Source organism: Pipistrellus kuhlii, unplaced genomic scaffold, assembly GCF_014108245.1.
Source record: "Pipistrellus kuhlii isolate mPipKuh1 unplaced genomic scaffold, mPipKuh1.p scaffold_m20_p_38, whole genome shotgun sequence".
Taxonomy (NCBI): domain Eukaryota; kingdom Metazoa; phylum Chordata; class Mammalia; order Chiroptera; family Vespertilionidae; genus Pipistrellus; species Pipistrellus kuhlii.
In genome coordinates, this window is record NW_023425538.1 from 1583675 (window position 1) to 1611299 (window position 27625).

At 48.8% G+C, this 27625-nt stretch overlaps 1 protein-coding gene across 5 annotated transcripts in view; it reads left to right on the forward strand.

Annotated features, from left to right (window-relative positions):
* The first annotated feature begins 738 nt into the window (after positions 1-738).
* Positions 739-27625, forward strand: part of NUMBL (NUMB like endocytic adaptor protein) — a 35397-nt gene continuing 8510 nt past the window's right edge. The window contains exons 1-7 of one of the 5 annotated variants that reach the window (XM_045570854.1): positions 739-962; positions 4317-4401; positions 6244-6383; positions 7640-7714; positions 7802-7876; positions 9720-9860; positions 25167-25356. In XM_045570854.1, coding sequence (XP_045426810.1) covers positions 939-962; positions 4317-4401; positions 6244-6383; positions 7640-7714; positions 7802-7876; positions 9720-9860; positions 25167-25356 — 730 coding nt within the window. In that variant the 5' untranslated portion in view covers positions 739-938. The remainder of the gene's footprint in view (positions 963-4316; positions 4402-6243; positions 6384-7639; positions 7715-7801; positions 7877-9719; positions 9861-25166; positions 25357-27625) is intronic. The other 4 variants (XM_045570851.1, XM_036408013.2, XM_045570852.1 and 1 more) reach the window with 4 other exon arrangements.

Genomic DNA, 27625 nt, shown 5'->3' on the forward strand with positions numbered 1-27625 from the left:
GCCCGGGCCATCTGTTGCTAGGATCCTCCTCCCCGTCTCTCCCACCCCCAACCCCTCCCGCACGTGCTGACCACCTGCTCACAAGACTGTGGCAGCTGAGGAGGCTTTCTCCCACACCACCACTCCGACGCCCCAACCTCGCCTTTGCTAATGGGCCTTTATGCCCCTGCCAGCTGCTTTGCCAAACCCACAGGATCCGGAGGGAGCGGAGGTCGCAGCGGCGGCCAGAGCCACGCCCTAGTCCCAGCCGGCGCCCCCACAGCCTTTGCAAAACGGACCCGCACTAGGACGCAGGGGTCTGCTCATTTCCCCTCCCATTTCTGGTAAAAAGTGCCTCGTCACCGCTTCTTCCCGCCCCCATTGGGCTGGGAAAACCGTGGGGTTAGCTGGAGGATTTGAGGATGTGGGGCGGGGAGACGTTTTTCGAAGCAACTCTTTCGGACGCAGAACTGGAGGAGAGCTGAGGTCAGTGGTCGAGGAGGGGAAGGGAGTGCCGGCCTGGAAGGACCTGCAGGGAAGGTCGAGGCTCCTGTGCACAGCCCATCGGGGGCTGGTTAGTGGGCGTGGCGGAGCGGGGCCGCACCGGAGAAGGCGGGGCTGTACTCTGCGTGTGGGCGGGGCCTGGTGACCAGGGGGCGGGGCCAGCGGCGGCGCAGGGCGGGGCGGGGTCTCTGTGTATCCAGCCGGCGGCGGGCCAGTGGGCGGGGCCGGGCGGGGAGGGGAGGCGGGAGGGGCGCTCCCTCCGCCCCCGGATCGGAAACCAACGGGAGCGGAGTGGGCTGGAGACTGTGCATCCTGCACCCTCCGCGGGGCTGCATCCCGGGCCAGCGCCCGTCAGCACCGCCGCCGCCGCCGCCGCCGCCGCAGCAGCAGCAGCAGCAGCACTCGGGGATCTGGGCCCAGCCGGGCCGCGGGAGGCGGGGGCGCCCGGGCCCTGGATGTCCCGCAGCGCGGCGGCCAGCGTGAGAAGGGCGGGCGGGTGGGGGGCGGCGCCGCTGCTGATGTGGCGGAGGGTGGGATGCACCCGGTGGAGAGAGGGTGCCGAGGCTGGAGAGTGGTCCTGGGTGGGGGTCCATGAACAGGCCCCCTCCCAGTTAAAGCTTGGGAGACGGGGGTCTCGACACAGGCCCTCCTTTTCCAAGGCCCTAAAGGTAGGGGTCCCGGACACAGAACTCCACCTCAGAAAAAATCAAGGACAGGACGACAGATTCTCGGTACAACTCCCTAGGCACGGTTTGGGGATAGGTCCGGGATACAGACCCCAGATGAAGCCAAGGCCCCCTGGAGGCGATTCCAGACCAGACGCCATCCCGACTCCTCCCTGCCTGAGGGGATCTCTGAGCACAACAACCCTCTAGGCAAGGGCTTGGTGGGGTCCCTGGGCACCGATTCCCCATCAACCCAAGACCTGGGGGGATTCCAGGCAAGATCTGCCCCTCAGAGGCGTCCTGGGCTCAGCATCCCTTGCCCCCTCCCCCAATCCTCGGGCAGCGTCCCAGGAACAGCCCTTCTCAAAACAAGGTCCCAGGGCCTGGGACTCCACCTCTTCCCCAGCCGAATAAAATGAGGGAAATTTCAGGCACATCCCCTTTCCCCTTTCTGCTTGGTCAAGGGTCCCAGGGCTGGGTCCTCGGGGCCACCCCCTTTGTCCCTGTGGCTGCCCAGCTGCCTGGGAGTGGCCCCACCCTCGGATAATGCGCTGGTCCCCCAGGCTCCAGTATTCGTGCTGGAAGCGGTGGGGGCGGCTTTCCAGAGACTGGCTGTAGTCTTGTCAGTCTGCAGTGTCTGAGGTGATGGCGGCTTTGTGTGTGGTACCTGGGGGGAGGGGGAAGCAAGCGGTGGGGGGGTGCCCTGTGACCCCCTGTTTACGTGACTGGTTATGTGAATCTGTGCTGGTGACTACGAAGAATCCTGTGTGTCTGTGTTTTGTGCCTGTGGTTGTGTCTGTGAGTGACCCCAGCATTTGTGTGGCTATGTGTATGACAGCTGCTCTAAAAGAACCCTGTACTTTTTGGCCTATGTTTGCATGTGTGCATGGTTGTGACCGTGGGTTGTGTCTGTGGTTCCATCTTTAGTGACCCCGTGTTTGTGTGCCTTGGTAACTGTAACCAGGTATGTGAAAGTGCATATGTTGAGTCTGGGGTTGGACTTGTGTGTGATTGACTGAAGATGTGGGTGGAGTTGCGATTGTGTGTAAATGGAGTTGTGTCTATGACTGTCCATGTGCCACTCTTCCAATGACTGTGAACGGTTGTGGTTGTGTCTGGTTTTATATTTGTGTCACACATAGGTCTGTGGCACACAATGTGACTGCCATTGTATATGAAGTCAGTCACGTTGTGTCCATGTGACCGGGTTTGTGTGATGGCACTGTGACTGGTATGTTTGTATGACTGGTCTGTGTATGTGACCAGGGTTATATAAATGACTGTATCTAGCTGTGTGTTGATACTGAGTAATTGTGTGTAGATATAGCTGTGAATGTGTGGTTTGAGTTATATACTTGACTTGGGGTCTGAAACTCTGGCTGACCATTAATAGTGGGTTATTTCACTGTATCTGACTCAAGATATAGATGTGTCTGTCTGATGGCACCAGGCTACTGTGTGTGTTGGAGGGAGTGTAGGTGACTGGGCTTCTATATTTGTGTGACCTGCATGTTTGTGACCCTGGGTCACTATATGTACTTGTGTCTGTGTCATGGGCTGTGAGAGTATGTCTGTGTCTTTGTGACTATTTGGTGTGTGTGTGTGTGTCTGTGTGTATGCTGGACTGCTTGTGTTTGAGTGTGATTTGGTGACAGCATGACTGTCAGGAGCTGTGTCTTCTGCATAAACGCAGCTGTAAATGCTATGCCTGGGTCACTGCATTTCTGAGCATGCACCTGACTGTGTGCATGTAGTGTAAAGTGGAAATTGTGTGCTGATATCTCTATGTGTGAGATATGTGTCTGCCTAAATGGGGCTGTGATTGTATATGGCCGTGTATCTGTGTGTCCGTGTTTCTCTGTGATGCTATGATGTGGTACAGTTGGGTATGGGATATTGGGTGATGAAATATGACTGTGATATGGCTGGGTAATATGGACACTGATGTTGTGTGACTTTGCATACGTGACCAGTTCTGAAATGTGTATGGCTGTGACTCTGGACACCTGCTGGCTCGCTGTGTCTGAGTGTGGCCATCCTTGGGGACAGTTGTCTCTGAGTGGTGGTAGGCATGTCCTGAGTGTGCCATCCTGTTTCTTTATAATTCACGGGCCATGGCCATCAGTGTCTCTGTCTGATTGGAGATGGAGGACTGTCCATATAAGTTAGTTGATACTGTGAGTAAATGTGAGCCCCTATGACTGGGTATGTGTCATTGTGTGACAATGTGTGATCAAAAAGGTGTACCGGTGTGACTAATACCAGGGGTTGAATGTCCATGTGCAGCTGTGTGCCTGTAGATGATTAAACACATGTGGCTGTGACCGGGTGTGGCTGTGTGTATGTTTATGTGACTTGTGTGTTTGCATGAAGAGAGACTATGTGTTTCTCTGTGATGCTGTGACCAGATGTCAACACATAGCAGTGGAGCTGGATGTGATCAGTGTTTATGACTGTGATTTCATCTGTGTGACTGGGTGTGATTCTGTGTGAGTGGGTCTGTGATGTGAGTATCTTGGGTGGCTGCCTGAGGGAACATAACTGTCACTGGGTGTGGCTGACGTATGCCACTCTGGTGGCTATGCCTGGGCTCCGCTCTTCATATGTGGCTGAAAAAGTAGAAGTGACCAAATATCAGTATCTGGCATAACCAGTGCCTAGGCAGGCTGGGACTCTCTCTATGCATGTAGACATATGTCTGTAGTGGAGACTGTGTATATCTGTGTACATGGCTATGTGACAAGATGTTTGTGGTGGCTGTGACTGTTTAGGTAAGTCTGTATGACCTGGTCTGTACAGTTTGGGTTGTGTCTGTGTATATCTAAATGTGCAGAGTTGTAAGCCGGTGCTAGGGACATCTGTAGGCATGAGTTGCATCATACACGTGATTGCGTATCCCTGAACACATGTCTAGAGGACAAGGCTGCTCCCCTCCTCACACCATCCCTGTGGGTACTAAGAGCCTCCTGAGCCCAGAATATCCCCTAAGAAATGCCCCCAAAACATAACCAGGTGGCTCATTTCCCTTGTAACAGTTGCTATGACAACCAGGCTATCAGCAGGAGCCTGAGATGGAGGGGGGATGGCTGATGCCCAAAAAGGGGGTAAAGGAGGGGAGTGTGCCCATCCCAAGCCAGCCGCTCACCTTTTCCTCTGTCCCTTGGGCAGGGCAGACCCAGAAGGCCTGAGCAGCATCTGCCCCCAGCCCCCTGTGGGGCCCCGGGGCCCCCTGAAACCTCCAGGACGGAGTCAGGTGAGTGAGCAGCTAAGACAGGAGCAGGACTGAGTGCGTGGGTGGGTCTGCCTCGCATGCCCAGCAGAAGTGTCTGCAATAACACAGGCCTATTCACACTCAGGAGTAGATGCCCTCACACCTCTTCCCTGCACACTCGGTGACTGATACACATACCTGGACCATGTCATACACACACTGAGACATTCAGACACACATCGACCTCCCCACACACACAAGTGCAGGATCACAAACACTCAGACACATCCCCAGACTATACCTAGACTCCCTCAGACAGGTGACTACAGGCACTAAGCAAATACCAACTCTTAGAAACACACTTTTGCACACAGTCAGCCAGACTGCATGTACAGACCCACATCTTTATAAACAGACACACTTTCTCAAGCAGACACTGCCTCATAGACAGTACCTGTGGACCCATTCTCTCATAACGGTTACACTTCTACATACAGAAGTCTCACAGTAATACCCAGCACTCATGGACAACAGCCATGTTCCCGCATAGTCACATCCTCATAAATAACTGTCACAAACAACTCTTCACAGCCAACAGCCTCATGGGTGTGTACTGGCACATCCCCAGAACAACACCCATGGACCCAATTCTATAACAACCACATGCTTGCAGACATTCCTTCCCAAACAACAGCTGCAGTCTTGGACATAGACATGGTCTCTTGGGTAACTGTCATACATGTACTGTCAGAGGCAGCAGTCATCAATGACAATAGCCACACCCTCATGCAGACACACAGTTCAAAGATGCCAGCTTCTTGCTCAGTGACACATACTCACAGGCAACATTCCCTAACACACTCACAACCACTCTCACACATACAATAGATCCCCTTCAGCAGCAATCTTTGAGGACCTGCACTGACAGACAGCAACCACACTCTTGGCCATAGATCCTCTCAGGGCCAGCCTGCACAGACACATACTCTTGGAAACAGCCATTCTCAGACCCACGTCCTCCTGTACAGCCTTCAGAAATACACACACTCACAACAGTTGCATGCTCAGCTGTGGACACCCTCACAGACACCATTCAGGAACACCATTTGCATACTTGTTTGCACACACACACACACACACACACACAGTCCCCATCTGCTGGTGCCCTGTCCTTGGTGTGCCTTCACCCTCTTCCTGGGACTGCCACTATGGCTTGTCAGTCAGTGAAGACTGTCTTAGTCAGTGAAAACTATCTTAGTAGCTGGTCCCCTCCACCTTCCTCCCTACCTCTGACAGTCCCAGCTGCACACTGCCTCAGGGTCTCCTGCTTTAACTAGACACAGTAGTTAGAGGGTTGTATCTCTGGGACACAGAGATAAGCTCTTGTTCTTCATACCCTCTGCCGTGACTCTGGACCTCCATCCCTGGACCTTCTGAGGCCCCCACACAGTGGACCTATGCACCTCCCAACTCATGTTCCCTCTGACCACCTCACCCCCTGACTTTGTTCCCCTAAAGCCATTGACCTCATGACCCCTGGCTCCATGCCCTGTACTCCCGGGCGAGACCTTCCAATGCCTTGACTTCCCATTACTTTGGATCCTCAGGGTTCTAGACTGTCACATCCCCAATCTCTAGACCCCTAAAAGCGGTGACCCCTATCCCAGACCTCCCTATCTCTTAGCTCCATGTCTTCTGACTCTTGCACTCCCCTGCCTTACATCACCTCTTTCCCTGTCATGGCTGCTGGTCCAGGGGGTCATGTTCTCTAACCCAGTGACCCCCTAAATCCGCTCCCTTGCTCCCTGAGCTCTGTGTCCATCCTCCTTGCGCCCCATACTTCTGACCTTGGCCTTTGACCCGCCCCCTGTCCTTTGTCAGCAGACGGGGCTGGCACAATGAACAAGTTGAGGCAGAGCCTGCGGCGGCGGAAGCCAGCCTACATGCCCGAGGCGTCTCGCCCGCACCAGTGGCAGGCGGACGAGGACGCGGTGCGCAAGGGCACCTGCAGCTTCCCCGTGAGGGTGAGTGAGGTGCGGGTGGGGCGGGCGCATGCGTGTCCCAGTTGGGTAAGCGGTTCTGTCCTGGCTGAGGGAGGCAGCGCATCCACAGAGAACTGTGGAGCCGGCTCAAGCGTGACCCTACTGCCTGAGTCGTTCAGAGTCGGCAGTAAAAACCTAGCCCAGGCCGAAACCTGTTTGGCTCAGTGGATAGAGCGTCGGTCTGCGGACTGAAGGGTCCCAGGTTAGATTCCGGTCAAAGGCATGTACCTTGATTGCGGGCACATCCCCAGGGGAGGCTGTGCAGGAGGCGGCTGGTCGATGTATCTCTCTCATTGATGTTTCTAGCTCTCTATCTCTCTCCCTTCCTCTCTGTGAAAAATCAATTAAATAATAAAAAATAAACAAAAACCTAGCCCTGGCTGATGGTGTGCAGGTGTAGGTACACCAAAGGTCCCTGGTTGGATTCCCCGTGGGCTGTCTGCTAAACCCCCAGTAGGGGGCGTGTAGGAGGCAGCAGGTTGATGTTTCTCATATTGATGTTTTTCTGTCGCTCTTCCTCCCTCTCTCTCTCACTAAAATCAATTAAAAAAAAAAAACATATTTAAAAAACTACACACATTCTCTTGTACCAGGAAAATGTTACCTGGGGGACATCATGCCTGGGTCACCCTATTTTGTGGGAGCTCACAATTTCCAGAGGGCACTGGAGAGTCATAAAGATTTTGTGGCATTTTCACATCCTTCTGTGACTCTTTACAACCCACTCTACACATTTGTAAGGGAGACAGCAGGTTCAAGTTTAAATATCAACGTGGTCCATTCCCCTAGATGCAGACCATTGGGCCTTGGGGGAAGTGCTGGTGGGAGTGAGGAAGGGAAGGCAGCCAGTCAATGATGTGTTACTCAATTGCAGCTGTGGGCAACAGTGCTTAATGCCTCTGGGGACTCTGGGAAATAGAGCCATCTACCCACCAGCGGAGGGAGCTGGAGCAGGTGTACCCCAAATCCCATCAGTTATTGCTGGGGCCAGTCTTCAGGCTCATGGAGATGCTGGCACTCAGGACAAGAATGATGTTGTCAGGCCCAGGAATAGAGGCACTCTCGTTGGTGTATCTGGGATGGGAATGTGGTACCCATCTGGTAGAGTGAGGTGCAGAGTAAATGAGTTAATACACATGTTGTGCTTAGGACACTGTGTAGTGCATCGCAGCTGCTCAGGGAACACTAGCAATTATTGATTACTCTGCTTATTTCATGTCCTGTTTCCTCCCTCCAAGTACCTGGGTCACGTGGAGGTGGAAGAGTCCAGGGGGATGCACGTGTGTGAGGATGCTGTGAAGAAGCTGAAGGCTGTGAGTGAGGGGCTGGCACAGAGAGGGGGCAAGGTCAGACCCGGAGAGGCAGCCCTCATCCGGCCCTCTGTTCTCCCCTCCCCCCAGATGGGCCGGAAGTCCGTGAAGTCCGTCCTGTGGGTGTCTGCCGATGGGCTCCGTGTGGTGGATGACAAGACCAAGGTAAGAGGTCCTTAGGGTTAGGAGAGGGCTCCAGAGGGCCCCTCTCCTCATCCTGCTCAAATGGGGCCGAGGATGTGTTCCCACCCACCCACCTCTAGGATGTCCCTCCCTCAGGGACCTTCTAGACCATGTGCTCCTGCCACACCATGGCACACTCCAGTCATAATTCAACATTGAGTCCTGTGGTTATCTGTGAGCTGGCATAGATAGTGGGTAAGAGCACAGATTGTGGAGTGGCTGCCTTAGCTCCGATCCCAGCTCACCCCCTTACCAGCTGGGTGACCCTCGGTGTGAGATGTTGCCCTTCTGTGCCTCAGTTGTGTCATCTGTGAAATGGGGATAATGAAGACCCTGCTGTTACCTGAGAAAGTCTGTCACATGGTTTAAAACTGTGCCTGTGTCAAATGAAAAATAATACCGATGGGTTGTTTTGTCACCAAAAAGGATTTACTAGGGAAAGGGAAAGGGTTGCAACTCAGTGCACACAGACAAAAGAAGCCACATGCACACGCTGGCCTGCGTGCCAAGATGGAGGGGTATTTATAAAAGGGAAGAGGAAGTTAAGGGAAGAAGTTAGCTATAGAGTTTTACTATAAACCCTAGAGGCCCGGTGCATGAAATTTGTGCACAGGTGGGGTCCCTGGGCCTGGCTGGTGATCAGGGCCAGGCCAATTGGGGCCTGAAGGCCCTGGCAGGGTCAGGAGAGGAGGCAACAGTTGCCGGGCTGGGCGTGGAAGGAATGTACACCTAACGCCGATGCCTCCCCCCTTCCTCTTTCCCTCACTGCCCACTGCCAATCCAGCGGGCAGCTGGCTGATTGGGGCCTGCTGGCTGCGGGGAGAGACATGGCTTGGGAGGTTGGCCACCAGACCACAGGAGGGAGCCAGCCTTGGCCCCTCTGGGAAAGGGGCCATGTCTGCTGCCACCCACCCCCATTTCCCCATCCCAGCTTGGGGTGTGATGGGGCCTGTTGGCCAGGTGGGGATGGGGGTGGGGGACAGGGAGGAACCGTGGGAGGTTGGCCGATGTGGGGGGAGGTTGGCTGTGAGAGCGCACTGACCACAAAGGCGCATTTCCTGTGTTGAGCATCTGCCCCCTGATGGTCAGTGCGTGTCATAGCAACCTGTCGTTCCCATTGCTTAGGCTTTTATATGTATAGATAGGGTTCTCCCATGTAGGGTTCTTATGATTACATAGAGTGTGAGAACTTCCATAAGCCCTAATTCCTATAAGCCCTCCCAACTAAGTACGTTTGCTTAAAGCTGCTATTGGTTTTATCACCTGGTACAGCATAAGTGAATGTTAGCTGTTATGTGTTTGTTGTTGGTCTACGCAGCCAGAGAGGAGTGCCACGGGGCCAGGATCTGGTGTCTGTTTGCTCACTTTTGAATTCCCTGCCTCCAGCCAGAGACCAAAAGAGGAGGCAGCCAGCACGCGATGAGAGTTAGTTTAATGACAGAACAGTATTGACAACCTTGCACAGGCAGCCCCTCAGCCTGAAATACTGTTCCCTGCTTTTTGCTTGTAGGAAGTGTTGCCTGACTCCACCCCCCAGATAAATCCAAGTTGGGTCAGGCACCTCCTCGTGGCTCCTGCAAGCCCCTTGCCTTCCCCATCCCTCTGCCTGTACCTCTCTCATTACAGCAGGGGTTCTCTCCTGGTGGTGGGTCGGGTTCTGCGATAAACTGGGAGCCCCATGCCAGTAAGGTCCACGACAGAATGCACAGTGCCTGCTCGGTGCCTACCCCAATCAGCATGGGCTACAGAGCAGACACTAAGGGGATGTTGAGTGAATACACGGAAGACAGTTCACATTCTCCTCGGCCTCCCTGGCCACTCCCAGGACCTGCTGGTGGATCAGACCATTGAAAAGGTCTCCTTCTGTGCACCTGACCGCAACCTAGACAAGGCTTTCTCTTACATCTGCCGGGATGGGACCACCCGCCGCTGGATCTGCCACTGTTTCCTGGCACTCAAGGACTCCGTGAGTATCGCCAGAGCCCGAAGCCTGCCGACTCCTCTCCCATCCCCGGCATTCCAGCCCCTCCCGGGCCTGCCATCCACCTCTCCTCTCCAGGCTGGTGTCCTGGTCCAGAAACGGGGCTGCACTCAGAGCTCCTCACTGAGAGGATTTTGTTGACTTGAAGAGGTTAATACACTGTGTTTAGATTAATGACTGGCACATGGGAAACAGGAAAACACTGGTTACCACCCTCCTTATTATCAGTAGTTCTTCATGTTTCCCTGACTTTTCTAATTGAGGACCATATACATACATGTGCACTCCTTCTCCAGCTCCATGAGTTTTTGTTTATGGGTAAGCCCCACCCAGGTCAAGTTTGGGATTTCCTTCCCCCAGCAGGCTCCCTCGGAACCTTCTCAAACAATATCCCTTCCCCACTCTTCCTTCAGCCTTTTTTTTTTTTTTTTTTTAAATCAATCTTTATTGTTCATATTGTTACAAAGGTTCCTCATTTCTTCCCCCCTCCACCAGGTTCCCACCCCACCCTCCGCCCCCTCCCCATCCCCCATTGTCCTCATCCATAGGTGCAGTTTATGTTCAGTCTCTTCCTCCCTCCCTTTTCCCGATAGTAAATCCCTTTTCAGATAGTAAATCAGTTACTTAGCATTTTCTCATATCAATAATACCACCACATGCCCAATGATACATTTCACACAAAAGACGTTTCCAAATAGGTCAACCAGCCTCATCCAGGCCCCACCCAAGGCACTCACAGATCAACACCCCAGCCCTATACTAACTCAACACATCCAGATCTAAGCCTTCATCACTTGTTTCAGCAGACCCTCAAGTTCCCACAAAAGTTTCCAGCCATGTCTGAGAGGCAGCCGTGGGGCAGGGGCAGGCGAAGAGTGAGCTGTTCCGGGCCTGGCTGTTCCGGGCCTGGCCTGTGTTGCTCTGGTTTGTTCCACAACCAGCTGCTCCGGGTCTGGTCACCGCCGCTCCCGACCTAGTTGCTCTGGACCTGGCTGCTGCTGCTCCGGGCCTGGCCGCACCCGACCCGGCTGCTCCGGGCCTGGCCACCCCCAGCCTGGCAGCCGCTGCTCCGGGCCTGGCCACACCAGACCCGGCTGCTCCGGGCCTGGCCGCTCCCAGCCTGGCAGCCGCTGCTCCGGGCCTTGCCACACCAGGCCCGGCTGCTCCGGGCCTGGCCGCTCCCAGCCTGGCAGCCGCTGCTCCAGGCCTGGCCACACCAGGCCTGGCTGCTCCGGGCCTGGCCGCTCCCAGCCTGGCAGCCGCTGCTCCGGGCCTGGCCGCACCAGGCCCGGCTGCTCCGGGCCTGGCCGCTCCCAGCCTTGCAGCCGCTGCTCCGGGCCTGGCCACACCAGGCCCGGCTGCTCCGGGCCTGGCCGCTCCCAGCCTGGCAGCTGCTGCTCTGGGCCTGGCCGCACCAGACCCGGCTGCTCTGGGCCCAGCTGCACCGGGCCCGGCCGCTTCGAGTCTGGCCGCTCCCAGCCTGGATGCTCCGGGCTTGGCTACTGCTGTTCTGGACCTGGCTGCTCCCAACCCGGCTGCTCTGGGCCCGGCTTCTCCGGGCCCGGCCACTCCAGGTCTGGGTGTTCCTGGATTGGCCATCCTGGGCTTGGCTGCCTCTGCCTCAGGCCTGGCTGCCACTGCCCCAGGTCTGGCTGCTCCAGTGCTGGCTGTTGTTGCTCTGGTTCTGGCTGCTGCTGCTCTGGGGCCTGGCCGTTGCTGCTCCGGGCCCGGTTGCCATTGCTTTGTGCCTGGGCACTCTAGGCCTGGCCGCTGTTCCAACATTCTGTCCTTTTTTTTTTTTTTTTTTTTAAATGCATTTATGTTGCAATGTTGGCTGGTGAGTTGAGTTCTGACTTAGTCTTTGAATTTTCAAGATCTTCTTTGTATTCTTTCTTAAGTAATTTTACTATCTTTTGCTCTCACTTGATGTCTTCACATTGAGAACTTTGGTTTCGTCCTCCTGTCCTGGGAGCTCAGCAGGTTGGCCTGTGGCACCCCTTTGTTCTCTGCGGGCTCCCACGCTGCTCCAGCCTGTTGCCGGGGTCGGCGCCGCCCAGGAAGCAGCCCCCAGCCTTGGCTCCGTTGCCTCGCTCAGAGGTCGATGGCTCAGGGCCGCCCCGCCCCCCCCCCCGGGGGCCCCGGCGCCCGGCTCCCTGCCAGCGCCCGGCTGGCTGGTGTCCGGCAGGGGCTCCTGCTCCTTGTCGCGTTCCTCCAGTCTGGAGCTTTTTTTTTTCTCCTTCCCTCTAGGGGAGTCCAGGATCACAGTCAACAGACTGTCCTCTGCGCGCAGTGCGCGCGACTCTGGGGGCTCCGCTTTTCGCCACTCCCCTGGGATTCCGCCTCACAGCCCCGTCTCCCCCTGCCCGAGCCTGGGTCTCCATGGTCTGGTCCAGGACTGGGGTTCAGAGCAGTCCGGACTGAGGCATAGCGCCGCCGGAGGCTTTGTTTCTTCACGTTAGGGTAATCCAGCATCAAAGTCAACATTCAGTCCTCTGCGCACAATGTGCGCGTGACTCCGGGGGCCCTGCTTTTTGCTGCTTGCTTGGGATTCCGCCTCACAGCCCCGTCTCCCCCACCAGAGCCTGGGTCCCCAGGGTCTGGCTCATAACTGTGGGTCAGCGCTGCCGGTTCGGGGGTTTAGCCCAGGCTGGGGGTTTTATTTCCTTCCTGCTAGGGAATGCCAGGCAGCATCCAGCCCTCTCCTCTCTGGCTGTGACCTCTCTGCGCGCGCGTGCGTGGGAGCGCGCATCATGTCTCCGTACCTTAGGCTTTTTTTCAGCTCCTCTGATTTTCCTTCTGGTTTTCTCTTTCCTTCTTGTTGTAGAATTTTCAGTCGGTCGACTACCTGTAGCTCTGGGCAATGTCCACTCTACATTTTAGTTGTATTCCATTGAAATTGTTGTGTGCTGCTGCGGTTAGGTGTCTACCCGAGCAGCCATCTTGGATCCTCCCTGAATGAATCTTCCTTCAGCCTTGATTCATTTTTCCTGTGTTTCTTTGTATTTTGTGGGGTCAAGGTCCCCTCTGAGAATCAGATGAAAGCATCAGACGGGCTGTTTTCTCAGGAGCTTTCTCTGTGAGGCTTGTAGCAGAAAACCCCCAGATACCAGTGGTTTCAGTGAAACGGAGGTTTCCTCTGTTTCCTGGGAGAGGCCCAGAGGCAGGCCATGCAGCGCTGGTGTGGCTCCCCTCGGCTCAGCATGCCCAGCGCCTTTCCTCCTGTTGCTGAAGGAGGGCTCCACCTCCTGGCCCAGATGGCTGCGCACCCTCCCGCTCTCGCATCTTCCTCTGACCGCAGCACAAAGGGGCGCGGGAAGAGGGCATGTCCTCTCCTTTGTGGGAACTGCGTGTCACTTCTAATTGCATCCCACTGGTCGGAACCCGGTCACACGGACGTCCCTGCCTGCAAAAGACAGTGGGAATTAGAGTCTTCATTCTGCCCTGTCACCTGGACCCTGAATTCAGTCCCCCACCCACGTTGGTAGGAAGCCACAATCCCAGCCTCCTACATTAGCCAGTGCTTTCGTTACTGGCAATAGAAACCAACCTGGCTAATTTAAGCCTAAAATAAAAGGCTTGGAAGGCTCCGGGAATCACACAAAGCGGAAGGGCATTCGGAGTGGTAAGTAACAGGGCAGCGAGCAGGACATCCTGGGACGGGCGGCAGGGGACAGGTCCTGCCGGGAACCATTGTGAGGGGAACCCAGCTCCTCCAGCTTCGGTTCCCATTCTGATGTGAGGGCATGGGGTTGGCCTGGCTGGGGCCACCATCTTCCCCTTGGCCAGGGGAAGGGAGGGCACCCGGGTTGCTTGACCCAGTGTTGTAAAGGAGCTCCCCAAAGGGGGTTCTTGGGTAAACTGGACAAGTAAAATAACGCCTGTACCTTGCGGACCTTAGCCGTCTCCACTCAACGATTCCTTCATCTTGGGAAACTCCCACTGCAGAGAGCTCTGAGCCCCCAAAACAAGTCAATACCCAGAGTTCCTCACACACACACAATTGTAGACCTGAATCCAGGAGTAGAGAAAACAAATTTGAGGGTGTCAGTATTGATTAGCCAGTACAAATTGGGGCTGGTACTGCCAGGGACTAGCATGGAGATATTTGAAATGGAGAGCCCGTAGCAACGGCTATTTCTAGAGAAATAGCAGCATAGTTGTATCAGTTATCTGTTGTGCGTAACGGGTTTCTCCAAAATTTAGTGACTTAAGATATCAGTGACTTATTGTGCCTCACGTTTCTGTGGGCCAGGCATTTGGGAAAGGCGCGGCTGAGTAGATCCGCCTCCAGGATCTCACAGTGGCACCAGGTGGTGTGTGAGCTGTAGCTCCGGAGACTGGCCAGACATCGCTCTCTTCCTGTGGTCACAGGGTCACTCTCAGGGCCTCTCCGGCATGGAGGCTTCAGAAAGCTGGGTTTCCTACACAACCGCACAGGCTCCAAAACAAGGGGATTGGTGGGGGGCGGGTAGGAGAGAAATTGTTTCAGTGCAAGCACTAGCCAGGAGGAAGCTATTGCCTTTTTGGTCTTGTTCTTGGAAGCCATAGCATTGCTTCCATGTTGCTCTGTATGTCCAGACAGTCTTAGAGGACTTCCCGGCTCAGGGAAGAGAACACAGGCCTCACCTCTGATGGGGTAATTACAGGGTCCGGAAGGGCATGTGGGGCCAGAAATTCATTTCAATTGTTTTTGTTTTGTTTAAATACACTGCCCTCTGGTTAGTGTGGATTTGGTGTCAGACCACCTAGCTTTGGGACCATAGGCATTAGTGACCTCTCTCCAGGACTCAGTTTTCTCCTTTATAGAATGGGGGGTCACAGCAGCACCTCCTCACAGGTTGGTTGGGGAAGCTTTCTCATTACGGCCGCACACAGAACGTTCTAAACAGAATCTTGTAATAAGTGGCCAGTAAATGGAGCAGTTGCTGTCATCTCAAAAGGAGTCAGGGATGAGAATCAAAGCAAGCAAAGGGCAGGGCCATCTCCTCTGGGTAGAGTGTGGCCTTGGGCGAATCCTTCCTGCCTCTGAGCTTCAGGTTAAAAACAGTAAGCAGTGCAATTCCCAGGATTCCCCAAGGAATCCTGGGTGAAATTTATATTATTTAGGTGAAATTTATATTATTTATTTATTTATTTATTTATTTATTTATTTTTACTTAAAAAATTATTATTTATTATTATTTTTAATAAATCTTTATTGTTCATCTTATTACAAATGTTCCTCATTTTTTCCCTTTCCATTGCTCCCCTCCACCAGGTTACCACCCCACCCTCTGCCCATTTCCCACCCCTCATTGTCCTCATCCATAGGTGCACAGTTTATGTTCAGTCTCTTCCCGCACCCCCCACTCCCCTTTCCCCCGAAAATTGTCAGTTCACTCCCTTTCCATACCTCTGATTCTATTATATTCACCAGTTAATATTGTTCATCAGGTTTTTTAATTCCCTTGGCTTTAGTTTCACTTGTTGATAGTTACGTATTTGTTGATCATAATTTTTATCTATATCTTCTTCCTCTTCCTAAAGAATCCTTTCAGCAATTCATATAATTCTGGTTTGGTGGTGATGAACTCCTTTAGCTTTTTTTTTATTGGTGAAGCTCTTTATCTGGCCTTCAATTCTGAGTGATAGCTTTGCTGGGTAGAGTATTTTTGGCTGTAGGTTCTTGCTATTCATCACTTTGAATATTTCTTGCCATTCCCGTCTGGCCTGCATGGTTTCTGTTGAGAAATCAGCTGGCCATCTTTGGGTGCTCCTTTATAGGTAACTACCTGCTTTTCTCTTGCTGCTTTTAATATTCTCTCTTTGTCTTTTGCTCTTGGCATTTTAATTATGATTTGTCTTGGCGTGGTCCTCTTTGGGTTCCTTTTGTTTGGGGTTCTGTGCACTTCCTAGACTTGTAAGTCTATTTCTTTCACCAGGAGGGGGAAGTTTTCTGTCACTATTTCTTCCAGTATTCTTTCGGTATCTTGCTCTCTCTCTTCTTCTGGGACCCCCATAATTCTGATGTTGGTTCATTTGAAGTTGTCCCAGAGGTTTCTTACATGATCTTCAACTTTCTGGATTTTCTTATCTTCTTGCTTTCTCTGGCTCTTTGTGTTCCAAATCTTTGACTTGATTCTTGTGATCTTCCATTCTGTTTTTAGGACTCTGTATAATATTTTTTATTTCAGACAATGTATTCTTTATTTCTAGTTGATCCCTTTTCATATCCTCATAAGTCTTGTTTATTTTATCGGCCTTTTCTAGGAAATTCTTGAAAAACCTTATAAGCGTGGTTTTGAACTCTATATCCAGTCGCTTCTTGTCCTCCATTTCTTTTGTTTGTGATCCGTTTCCTTGTCTCGGTTTTTTCACAGCTTCTGTGAGTTGGTACAGTGGCTTTGTGTGCTAAGGTGTCCTATATGGTTCAATGGGTCAGCCTCTCAGTTACCTGAGGTGGACAGTCTTGGTGTAGCCCTTTGTGGGCTGTGTGTGCAGTCTTGTTGTTAAGCCTTGCTTGTTGTTGGTATCACTGGGAAGCGTTGATCAAGCCAATTGGCTATGAGGATCAGAAGTGTCTTAGCAAGAAGGGTTTCCGTATTCGGCTTGGATGGGGTGGAGTCTTGGGGTGGCACAGCCAAGCTTTGGTGAATCCCGCGAGATTGGTTGCTGGTGTGCATCTCTTTGGTATAGGCACAGACAGGCTTTGGATTGCTGTCTGTCCCTCCCTAGGAGAGTCCTATTCATGGCGAATGAGAAAGCTAGATACTGGAAGGGCCTCTGTGCTTCGCTTGAATGGGATGGAGTCTCGGGTGGTGCAGACAAGCTTTGGTCAGCCCCTCCCTATGACGGTCTGGTTTCTGAGTCCTGCAGTAATGGCTGCTGGCTTCACACACCTCCGAGAGATCTCTGCCCACTGCCTGACAGCCTGGCCTCTCCCTGTCTGGGGCCGTCTATCAGAGCAATAGGGTGGTTCTGTTTTCCTCCAGAATAAGAAAGCCAGCCGAGCATTAGCTGTCCGCCCTCTCTGTGCAGGGAGTAAGCCCGCAGCGAACTCAGCCCGCCCTCACTGTGCTCCGCAAGCAAGCCAGCAGTAAAGTCGGGTGGTCGCCTTTTTGCGCGCACAGTTCACTGCACCTTCACAGTTCCTGAGGTTCAGCATGCCTTCTCTCTCCTTCCCAGATGGTAGAGTCTCCTCTTAGCCAGCCGTCCGATGCTTCAGGGCGATGTTTCCCCTCTTTTCCAGTTCTAAATTCAAATTTGTTGTAGTAGGCTGCATTCAGGTGTCTACCCTATGCCACCATCTTGGTTTCCTGTAGAAATTTACATTAAATTAATAATTTTCAATGCAGTGGCACTTAGTACATTCCATTAAAATGCCATTTAACCATCACTTCTATCTATTTCCAAACATTTTCATCACTCCTCAAAGAGACCTCATACCCAGTAAGCAGTTACTCCCTGCACCACCCCTCCCCTTCCCTCCTCCTTGCCACACATAGTAAGCCTCTGGCAACCTCTTATCTGCTTTCCATCTCTGAATTTACTTATTCTAGACATTTCATACAAATTGTATCATACAGTACATGGTCTTTTGTGTCTGGCTTTTTTCACTTAGCATTGTTTATAGGGTTCATCCTTATTGTGTTACCCCCCCCCCCCAATATATTTTATTGATTTTTTACAGAAGGGAAGGGAGAAGGATAGAGAGTTAGAAACATTGATGAGAGAGAATCATCCATCAGCTGCCTCCTGCACACCCCACACTGGGGATGTGCCCAAAACCAAGGTACATGCCCTTGACTGGAATCGAACCTGAGACCCTTCAGTCCGTAGGCTGGCACTCTATCCACTGAGCCAAACCAATTAAGGCATTGTTTTTTGGATGGATAATATTCCATTGTATGAATTAGTCACATTTTGTTTATCTATTCATTCACTGTTGGAAATTTGGGTTGTGTCTTTGGACTCTTGTAAATAGTACTGCTATGGACATTTGTGTGCAAGTATTTGTTTGAGAACCGCTTTATTATTTTGGGGGGTATATACCTAGGAGTGGAATTACTGGGTCATAGGGTAAACTTATGTCTAACTATTTGAGGAATTATCAAATTGTTTTTTACAGTGACTGCACTATTTTACATCCATGCTAACAATGTACAAGATCTCTAATTTCTCCACATCCTCATTGACACTTAGTTTTATTTTTTGTATTATAGCCATCCTCGTAAGTACAAAGTAATTATCTCATTGAGATTTTAATTTGCACTTCCCTAATGACTAATGATGTTGAGTATCTTTTCATGTGTTTATTGGTCATTTGTTTACCTTTTTTGGAGAAATGTCTTTTCAAATTCTTTACCCATTTTTAATTGTATTTTTATTTATTTTTATTTTGTTAATCTTCACTGAGGATATTTTTCATTGACTTTTAGAGAGATAGTGGAAAGGAGGGGATGAGACAAGGAGAAACATCGATGTGAGAGAGACATATCGATTGTTTGCCTCCCACATGGGCCCTCATCATGGCCAGGGATCAAGTCACAAGTGGTATGGGACTCTTTAGTCTGCAGGCTGACGCTCTATCCACAGAGCCAACCAGCTAGAGCTCATTTTTGATGCATTTTAAAGTTGCAGATACCTAGCCGAAACCGGTTTGGCTCAGTGGTAGAGCTTCAGCCTGCGGACTGAAGGGTCCCAGGTTCGATTCCAGGCAAGGGCATGTACCTTGGTTGCAGGCACATCCCCGGTAGGGGGTGTGCCAGAGGCAGCTGGTCGATGTTTCTCTCTCATTGATGTTTCTAGCTCTCTATCTCTCTCCCTTCCTCTCTGTAAAAAAATCAATAAAAAAAAATATATTAAAATAAATAAATAAATAAATAAATAAATAAATAAAGTTGCAGATACCTGAACACTTCCCCCATACTTCAGCATGCATACCTTTAAGTAGAATTCATATTTTTCCAACTCTTTTTTAAAGTAAAATAGCTACTTGTTCAGCCTTTTGTCATGACAAAATGTTTTGAGGGTATACTGCTGTATGAGCACACCCTCTTAACAGGCAAAATTGTACATCAAATTATATTACATGTTACCTGAGTATATAAAAATGCAAAGTGAAAATGATATCAATTCCTTTTAACATTACGAGTAACCAATTCAGCAGGAGACATAAGACACAAAATCTTAGTAAAATGTCACATAAAAAAAAATAATGTAATTTTCATGTAAATTTAGCTTGTCATAATTTGTTATGAATATACAAAGGCAATCTCTTAACATGTTATATTTGCTAAGATTCTGGCAACAGCTTTATGTAACAAGACAGAGCATACCAGGTCTGCCACTCAGCTTATGTATGATGTCTCAGCTTCAATATGAAGCTAATAAAAAAACCTATAACTTAAAACCTGCTTTTTACATGCTAAATATCTTGGCAAAAATGCTGTTAAATGCAGTAAGGAATTTAAGATAGCAAGAATTAAAGTTAATAAAAGTTAACCATCACAACTTAAATAAAATTCATACAAAAAATAGCTATTACTATATAAAAAATTTCCTGACTGATTAAAACTTAGCAGTATAAAACATGCACTTTAAAATCTTTATCTATTAAGTTCAAAAAGTACCAGGGTCGAGGTCCTGACCAGGTTAGTAGGTTGTAGTGTCTTCCCGATGTGCTAAGGCTTTGGGTTTGGTTCCCGGTCAGAGCACACAGGAGTCAACCAATGCATGCATAAATTAGTGGAACAACCATTCTCCCTCTCTCTATCTTCTCCAAAGCCAAAGTGTGGTCAAAATTAATTCAATGTTATAACACATTTTAATGCTAAAATTCCTTCGGTATTTATTGAATTAGAGGTAAATCCCAGAGCTTCTGGACTTTCTTATGCTGTAAAAGGCTGTTTCTGGTTCACTCGTGACAGAGACCAAGGATGTCACTAAGCTGGGTGAAGCAGCAGACGGCTGTACCCGGCTCTAACCTCCCGAAGCATGCTGCTGTGTCCCCAGAAACAGGCTGTGTGAGGGTTAAAGGCACAATTACAGAAATAGCAAACCACTACCACCCAACCCTAAAAATTCCCTCCCCAGGTAACTAAAAGGATACAAGGTGAAATAATACACTTACCTACAGAGTAAGGATTTTGAAATGACAATGTAATCCCTACTTCAGAAATGTTAACTGAAATCACCCATTCAACGCTGTTTACATGTTAACAATGTGTCCAGACTAGATTTCTATTGATTTGTCATTAGACTAGAGGGCCAGTGCAAACATTCATGCACTGATGGGGTCTGTTGGCCTGGCCTGCACTCTCTCACAATCCAGAACCCCTTGGGTGATGTCGGAGGCCTGGTGCACAGATTTGACCTGATCCCCGTAGGCCAGGCAAAGGGATCCCAGCAGTGCACAAATCCATGCACCGGGCTGGTTTTAGCTCCATCTCTGCAGGCCAGGCAGGGGGACCCTAGCAGTGCATAAATCTGTGCACCAAACCTCTAGTGTGCATATAAGATCTTTGGTTAATTTCTTTCCACCCTCCACCTTTTCCTCTGAGATTCATCAGTCTGTTCCATGTTTCCATGCCTGTGTGTTGAGTATCTGCCTCCTGGTGGTCAGTGTGCATCATAGCTAACAGTCGAATGGTCACTTGGGCTTTTATATATCGATATATAGATACTTCTTGTCAAAATTAGCTTATTCCCAAATATCAGTCATTAGGTATGACTGCAGTGCATTATCTCCCAGAGTTATTAGGAAATAGAAGAGAAAAAGACACATATTCAAGCCCCTGGCAACTTTTATGACCCTTTCACATGGCAACATCTGAGTGGCTACAGAGCAGTACAAGAATAATTCTAAAAAAAAAAAAAAAAAAAAAAAAAATTATGTGTGTTGATAGATATGTTACAATTCTCACAGTTGAAATTTCCTCAGACATTACACTTTCTTTATAAGGGAATCCTGGTTTTTCTCTTTTAAAAAAAATTAAATCTGCCGAAACTGGTTTGGCTCAGTGGTAGAGCGTCAGCCTGAGGGCTGAAAGGTCCCGGGTTCAATTCCAGTCAAGGGCATGTACCTTGGTTGTGGGCACATCCCCAGTAGGGGGTGTGCAAAAGGCAGCTGGTCGATGTTTCTCTCTCATTGACGTTTCTACAATAGCTCTCTGTCTCTCTCCCTTCCTCTCTGTGGAAAATCAATAAAATATATTAAAAAAATAAAAATAAAATCTTTATTGTTGAAAATATCACACATGTCCTCCTATTTACCTCATTGACCCCTTCTAACCAACCCCTACGCCACCACCTCCTCCACACACACACCCCCCCCAGGCTTTGCATCCCTAAAGTAAATCCCACTTGGTCATGGTATATAATCTTTTTAATATATTGCTGGATCTGATTTGCTATGCTAATATTTTGTTGAGGATTTTAGCATCTATGTTCATCAGGGACTTTGGCCTGTAATTCTCTTTATCGGACTCTGGAATTAGGATAATGCTGGCCTCATAAAAAGAGCTTGGAAGTGTTCCTTCCTCTTGGATTTTTTGGAATAGTTTGAGGAGTATAGGTGTTAGTTCTCTTTGAATGTTTGGTAAAACTCCCTTGTGAAGCAATCCAGACCAGGGCTTTTGTTTTCCGGGAGTTTTTGAATTACTGCTTCTATCAATATTTCCTCTGTTGTTATTGGCCTATTGAGGTTTTCTGATTCTTCCTGATTCAGTTTTGGGAGATTGTATTTTTCTAGAAATTTATCCATTTTATCCATTTTATTCAGCTTGTTGACATATCCACATTATCCAGCTTGTTGTTCATAGTATTTCCTTCCAATCCTTTTATTTCTGTGGTGTTAGATGTTACTTCTTTGCTTTCTTTTCTGATTTTATTTTATTTATTTGGTCCACTATCTTTTTTTTTTTTAAATATATATTTTATTTATTTATTTATTCACAGAGAAGAAGGGAAAGAGAGAGAGAGTGAGAGAGTTAGAAACATCGATGAGAGAGAAACATTGATCAGATGCCTCCTGCACACCCCCTACCGAGGATGTGCCCACAACCAAGGTACATGCACTTGACCGGAATTGAACCTGGGAACTTTCAGTCTGCAGGCTGATGCTCTATACACTGAGCCAAACCAGCTAGCGCTCTCTTTGTTTCTTGATGAGTCTGGCTAATGGCTCATCAATCTAGTTTATCTTTTTAAAGAGCCAGCTCTTGGGTTCATTGATTTTTTTTTTTTGTTTTTTTTTTTTTTTTTTTTTTTTGTCTCTATGCTATTTATTTCTGCTCTAATCTTTATTATTTCCTTCCTTTTACTTACTCTGGGCTTTTCTTGTTCTCTTTCTAATTCTTTAAATTGTAGGGTTAAATAGTTTTCTAATTTCATTCTACTGTAATCTGAGAAGATGCATGAATCTTCAATTAATTGATGTAATTTCAATCTTCTTGAAGTTCTAGAGACTTGTTTTGTGTCCTAACATGTGGTCTCTATTGTGAATGATCCATGTGCACTTGAGAAGAATGTATATTCGGCAGCTGTGGAGTGAAATGTTCTATAAATGTCAGGTAAATCCATCTGATCTAGTATGTCAATTAGTCACCGTTTCCTTGTTAATTTTTGTCTGGGAGATCTGTGCAGAGAAATCAGCAGGGTGTTAAAGTCCCTGCTGTGACTGTGTTGCTGTTGATCTCTCCCCTGAAGTCCTCTAGAAGTGTATGTGTATATTTAGGTGCTCCTATGCTGGGTGTATATTCTCTTCTTGGAGGAATCTGTTTAGTTTATGTTGTGACCTTTATTGTCTCTTCTCATGGCCTTCATTTGAAGTCTTTTTTGTCAGATATGAGTATTTCTACTCCAGCTTTTTTGTTGTTGTTGTTTCCATTTGCATGGGGGATTTTTTACCATCCCTTCACTCTCATCCTGTGTGAGTCTTTTGTTCTGAGGTGGGGCTTTTATAGGCAGCATATAATTGAGTCCCATTTTTTTATCCATTCAGCTACCCTACATCTTTTTTTTTTTAATATATATATATATATTTTTTATTGATTTTTTACAGAGAGGAAGGGAGAGAGATAGAGAGCTAGAAACGTCGATGAGAGAGAAACATCGACCAGTTGCCTCTTGCACTCCCCCTACCGGAGATGTGCCCACAACCAATGTACATGCCCTTGACCGGAATCGAACCTGGGACCTTTCAGTCCGCAGATCGACGCTCTACCACTGAGCCAAACCGGCTTCGGCGCTACCCTACATCTTTTGACTAGACCATTTAATCCACTTACATTTTAGGTTATTATTGATAGGTATTTATTTATTGCTATTTTAATTCTTGATCTCATTGGTAACCCATTCATTGTTTAATATCATGCTATCACACTATGTTTCTCTCTCTCTCTTCTCTCACTCTCCATATATATATTGTTCTTTTAGTGCTATTTTTGTGGTGATAAACTTCTTTAGCCTTTTTTTTTTTTTTTTGTCTGGGAAGATCTTTATGTCACATCTATTTTGAATGATAGCCTTGCTGACTATAGTCGTCTTGGTTTCAGATCCTTGCTTTTCCTTACCTTGAATACTTCATGCCATTCCCTTCTGCATTTAGAGTTTCTAATGAGAAATCGGCTGACAGCCTTATGGGAGCTCCTTTGTAGGTAACAATTTTCTTTTCTCTTGCTGCCTTTAAGATTCTCTCTTTGTCTTTAATTTTTGTCATTTTAATTTAAAAATATTATATATTATTGATTTTTTACAGAGAGGAAGGGAGAGAGATAGAGAGCTAGAAATGTCGATGAGAGAGAAACATCGACCAGCTGCCTCTTGCACACCCCCTATCGGGGATGTGCCCGCAACCAACGTACATGCCCCTGACCGGAATTGAACCTGGGACCTTTCAGTCCGTAGACCGACGCCCTACCACTGAGCCAAACTGGCTTCGGCTGATTTTCTTTTTAGAGAGAGTGGGGGAGAGAGAGGAACATTGATGTGAGAGAGAAACAATGATCGGCTACCTCCTGAAAAACCCCACTAGGGATGAAACCTGAAATCCAGGTATGTGCCTTGATCTGGAATCAAACCAGCAGCCCTCCAGTGCATGGGACAATGCCCAACCATCCAAGCCACACTGCCAGGGCTCAGTTGCATCTTTTTCCTTTTTTTTAATTTATTTTTTAACTCTCCTCTCTCTGATTCACTCTCTAAATTAGCACTTTCAGTAGATTAATGTGAATGGTTGCTCTTTTTCTTTTTTAAATTCACATCTTCAGAATTTAGGGAACTGCTGGGAGAAGCAGAGCTTGAAGAAGAAGATGAATACCCACCAGATTTTTTTCCCTTGCACCGCGGTGGGGCTGGGGGTGGGGTCCTTTTTTGGCTGAGCTCCCATTTCCACTTACTCAGTTCTCCCTGGTCTTTTTCTTGGTCTTTCTTCAAGTTCTCATTCATTTTTTCTTCAAATTCAGCCAATTCCTTGGAGCCTTCCTTTTTCTTCTCTAGTTGTTATTTCACTTCTTCCCAGGTAGGCCCTTGTTGATTCGGGTAACTGACTTGGATCATTGACCTGAAGACTGGATGGAAGCCTTTGAACTGGCCATAGCTTTTGGGACTCCATAAGCCTCGTGGTTGTCTCATTTCCCCGTGGTGCTGGGCCCACACCCAGGGAGACCAGGCCAGTGGAGCAACCACAGCAGCTTCCCAGCTCTTTCTGTTTTGAAAAAAAAACCACACATGTTGACCATAAGCCTTAGGTATACTTTTGACAACTGCATACACCTGTGGAACCCAAACCCCTGTCAAGCTTTAGAACATGACAACCACCCAACCAGCCCTGCCCTTCCCAGCCCATCCCCACCCCACCCCCTAAGAAAGAGCCACTGTTCTGACTTTTTTCACCGAAGATCAGTGTTGCCTATTTTAGACCTTCGTATAAATGGAGTTATCCAGTATGGCACTCTTTTTGAATTCCCATCCCCACCCCCTTCTCTTTGACAACCATCAGTTTGTTCTATATATCTTATAGGTCTGTTTCTGTTTTGTTTTGTTTGTTTGTTTCTTTGGATAAATAGCCAGAAGTGGACTTGCTGGGTCATATGACAGCTCTGATTTTAATTTTTTGAGGAATCTCCACAGTCTCGAACCCTTGTTGCTGGCTTTTTATTTTCACTCAGGGCTGTCATTTGTGTCCCTCGGGGCGGGTGTTCACTGAGGTCCGAGAGGCAGAGGGAGCTGGGACCCAGGGCTCCTGGTGTCCAGGGTGCACACCACAGAGTCTCCAACTCTTCTCCCCGCCCCCTCCCCCGCTTCTCACAGGGCGAGAGGCTGAGCCACGCCGTGGGCTGTGCGTTTGCTGCCTGCCTGGAGCGGAAACAGCGGCGGGAGAAGGAGTGTGGGGTCACGGCTACCTTCGATGCCAGCCGCACCAGCTTCGCCCGCGAGGGCTCCTTCCGCCTGTCGGGGGGTGGGCGGCCCACTGACCGAGAAGCCCCGGACAAAAAGAAAGGTGGGTGCCGCCCAGGCAGCGGGCACAGCGTGGGCCCCTGGGGCTGGGGGTGCGGTTTGCAGGGAAAGCTGCAGCCGCTCAGGGACTCTACAGCTTACAAAGCAGAGCGCAACCACAGAGTTGGGTTCCAGTTCCTAAAGCCCGTTTGGTCAGAGGCCTGTGGGCAGGGTTCTGTAGGCCGCAGGTCCCAGCAAAGTTCACAAGTTGCTCTGCTACCTGCCGACTCAGGCAGGTTCCCAGGCTTCCCACAGCGCGTACAACGAAGATGAAATGGAAAATACAGAGCCAGCGAATGCTTAAGGATAAGCATGGCTTAATGATATCTTTATTTCATTTGTGTATGTTTATACGTGGACTAGGTTATCATGTAAAGGCATTTCTTACTCTGGTTGCCATCAAGAAAGCTTGATAAACATCTGATAGACTAACATTCTAAGTGACTGGCAAATACCTTTGTAAATTATTAAAAAAAATTTTTTTCAACGTAAGTGTATTATATGCTAAGTCACAATGTGACTTCATTTTTCTTTTCTGTGGATTCTAGTTTTGTTTTGTTTTTTATATATTTTATTGATTTTTTTACAGAGAGGAAGAGAAAGGGATAGAGAGTTAGAAACATCGATGAGAGAGAATCATCCATCAGCTGCCTCTTGCACACCCACTATTGGGGATGTGCCCACAACCAAGGTACATGCCCTTGACCGGAATCGAACCTGAGATCTTTCAGTCCCAAGGCTAACGCTCTATCCACTGAGCCAAACCGGTTTCGGCTGGATTCTAGTTTTAAGATATTTTTAAAATACTGCTTAAAATTGATAAAGAATTTACTTTTGGGACTGTTCCAGATTAAAAGAGACTGAAGAGATTTGACAAGTGTTATTAAATGCAGTGTGTGGTGCTGCATGTATGTAAAAAAGAACATCTATGAAGGACATGATCTGGACAGTTGGGGAAACTGGAATACGGCCTGTGGGCTGGCTGACAATATTGAGCTCATGGTCAGTTCCCCATGTGAGGAATAGGCTGCAGGTGTAGGAGACTGTCCTTGTTCCTGGGAGGTACATGCTGAAGGCTTGGGTTAAGTTGTCTGAAAATTACTTTTTTTTTAATTAGAATAATATCTCTTATTTTATTTTTAAAAAATAAATTTCAGAGAGGAAGGGAGAGGGAGAGAGAAATAAAAACATCAATGATGAGAGAGAATCATTGGTTGGCTGCCTCCTGCTGGGGATCGGCCCACAACCCAGGCTTGTGCCCTTAATGGGGAATCGAACCGTGACCTCCTGGTTCATAGGTCAAGGCTCAACCACTGAGCCATGCTGGCCACACTGAAAGTTACTCTTAAATGGTAGGGGGAAATTATAGAAGGAGGGAGAGAGCACATATGATAACATGTTAACTCTGGGGAACCTTAGGCTAAGAGAACCTGCATGCTTGCCCAGCTGGTGTGGCTCAGTGGATTGAGCATTGTCCCATGCACCAAGAGGTCACTGGTTCAATTCCCAGTCAGGGCACATGACTGGGTTGTGGGTTTGATACACAGTAGGGGGTGTGCAGGAGACAGCCGATTGATGTTTCTCTCTCATCCATGTTTCTACCTCCTTCCCCTTTCTCTAAATATCAGTAAAAACATCTTTTTTTTTTTTTTTTTAAAGATAGGAAATATGCACACCCATTGTTCCATTATAATATCTTTTCTGTAAGTTTAAAATAGTTCTAACTAAGATGTTAGGAAAACTAATTTTTTTAAAAATATATTTTATTGATTTTTCACAGAGAGGAAGAGAGAGAGATAGAGAGCTAGAAACATCGATGAGAGAGAATTATCGATCAGCTGCCTCTTGCACACCCCCTACTGGGAATGCGCCTGCAACCACGGTATGTGCCCTTGACCGGAATCGAACCCGGGACCTTTTAGTCCCCAGGCCGACGCTCTATCCACTGAGCCAAACCGGTCCTGGCAGGAAAACTAATTTTTAACTAATTTTTATTGGTTTATCAATAGCATTCTTTATAAAAAATATGTATATATATTTTTATTGATTTCAGAGAGGAAGGAAAAGCATGGAACATTTACTGCCTCAACTGACCCTCTCAGGAGGCCCAGTTATAGTTCAGAAGCTGGAGCCCAGAGAGCCGGGGGCACTTCCTAAGGTCCCTAAAGGGGGTGGGGGTGGGGGTGGGGTAAAGGTAGTTGCTGGTTCCATCCTGTCCCAGGCTTCTCAACCTGGAAGATGGAAGAGGAAATGCCAGGTGACCTCCTGCCCTC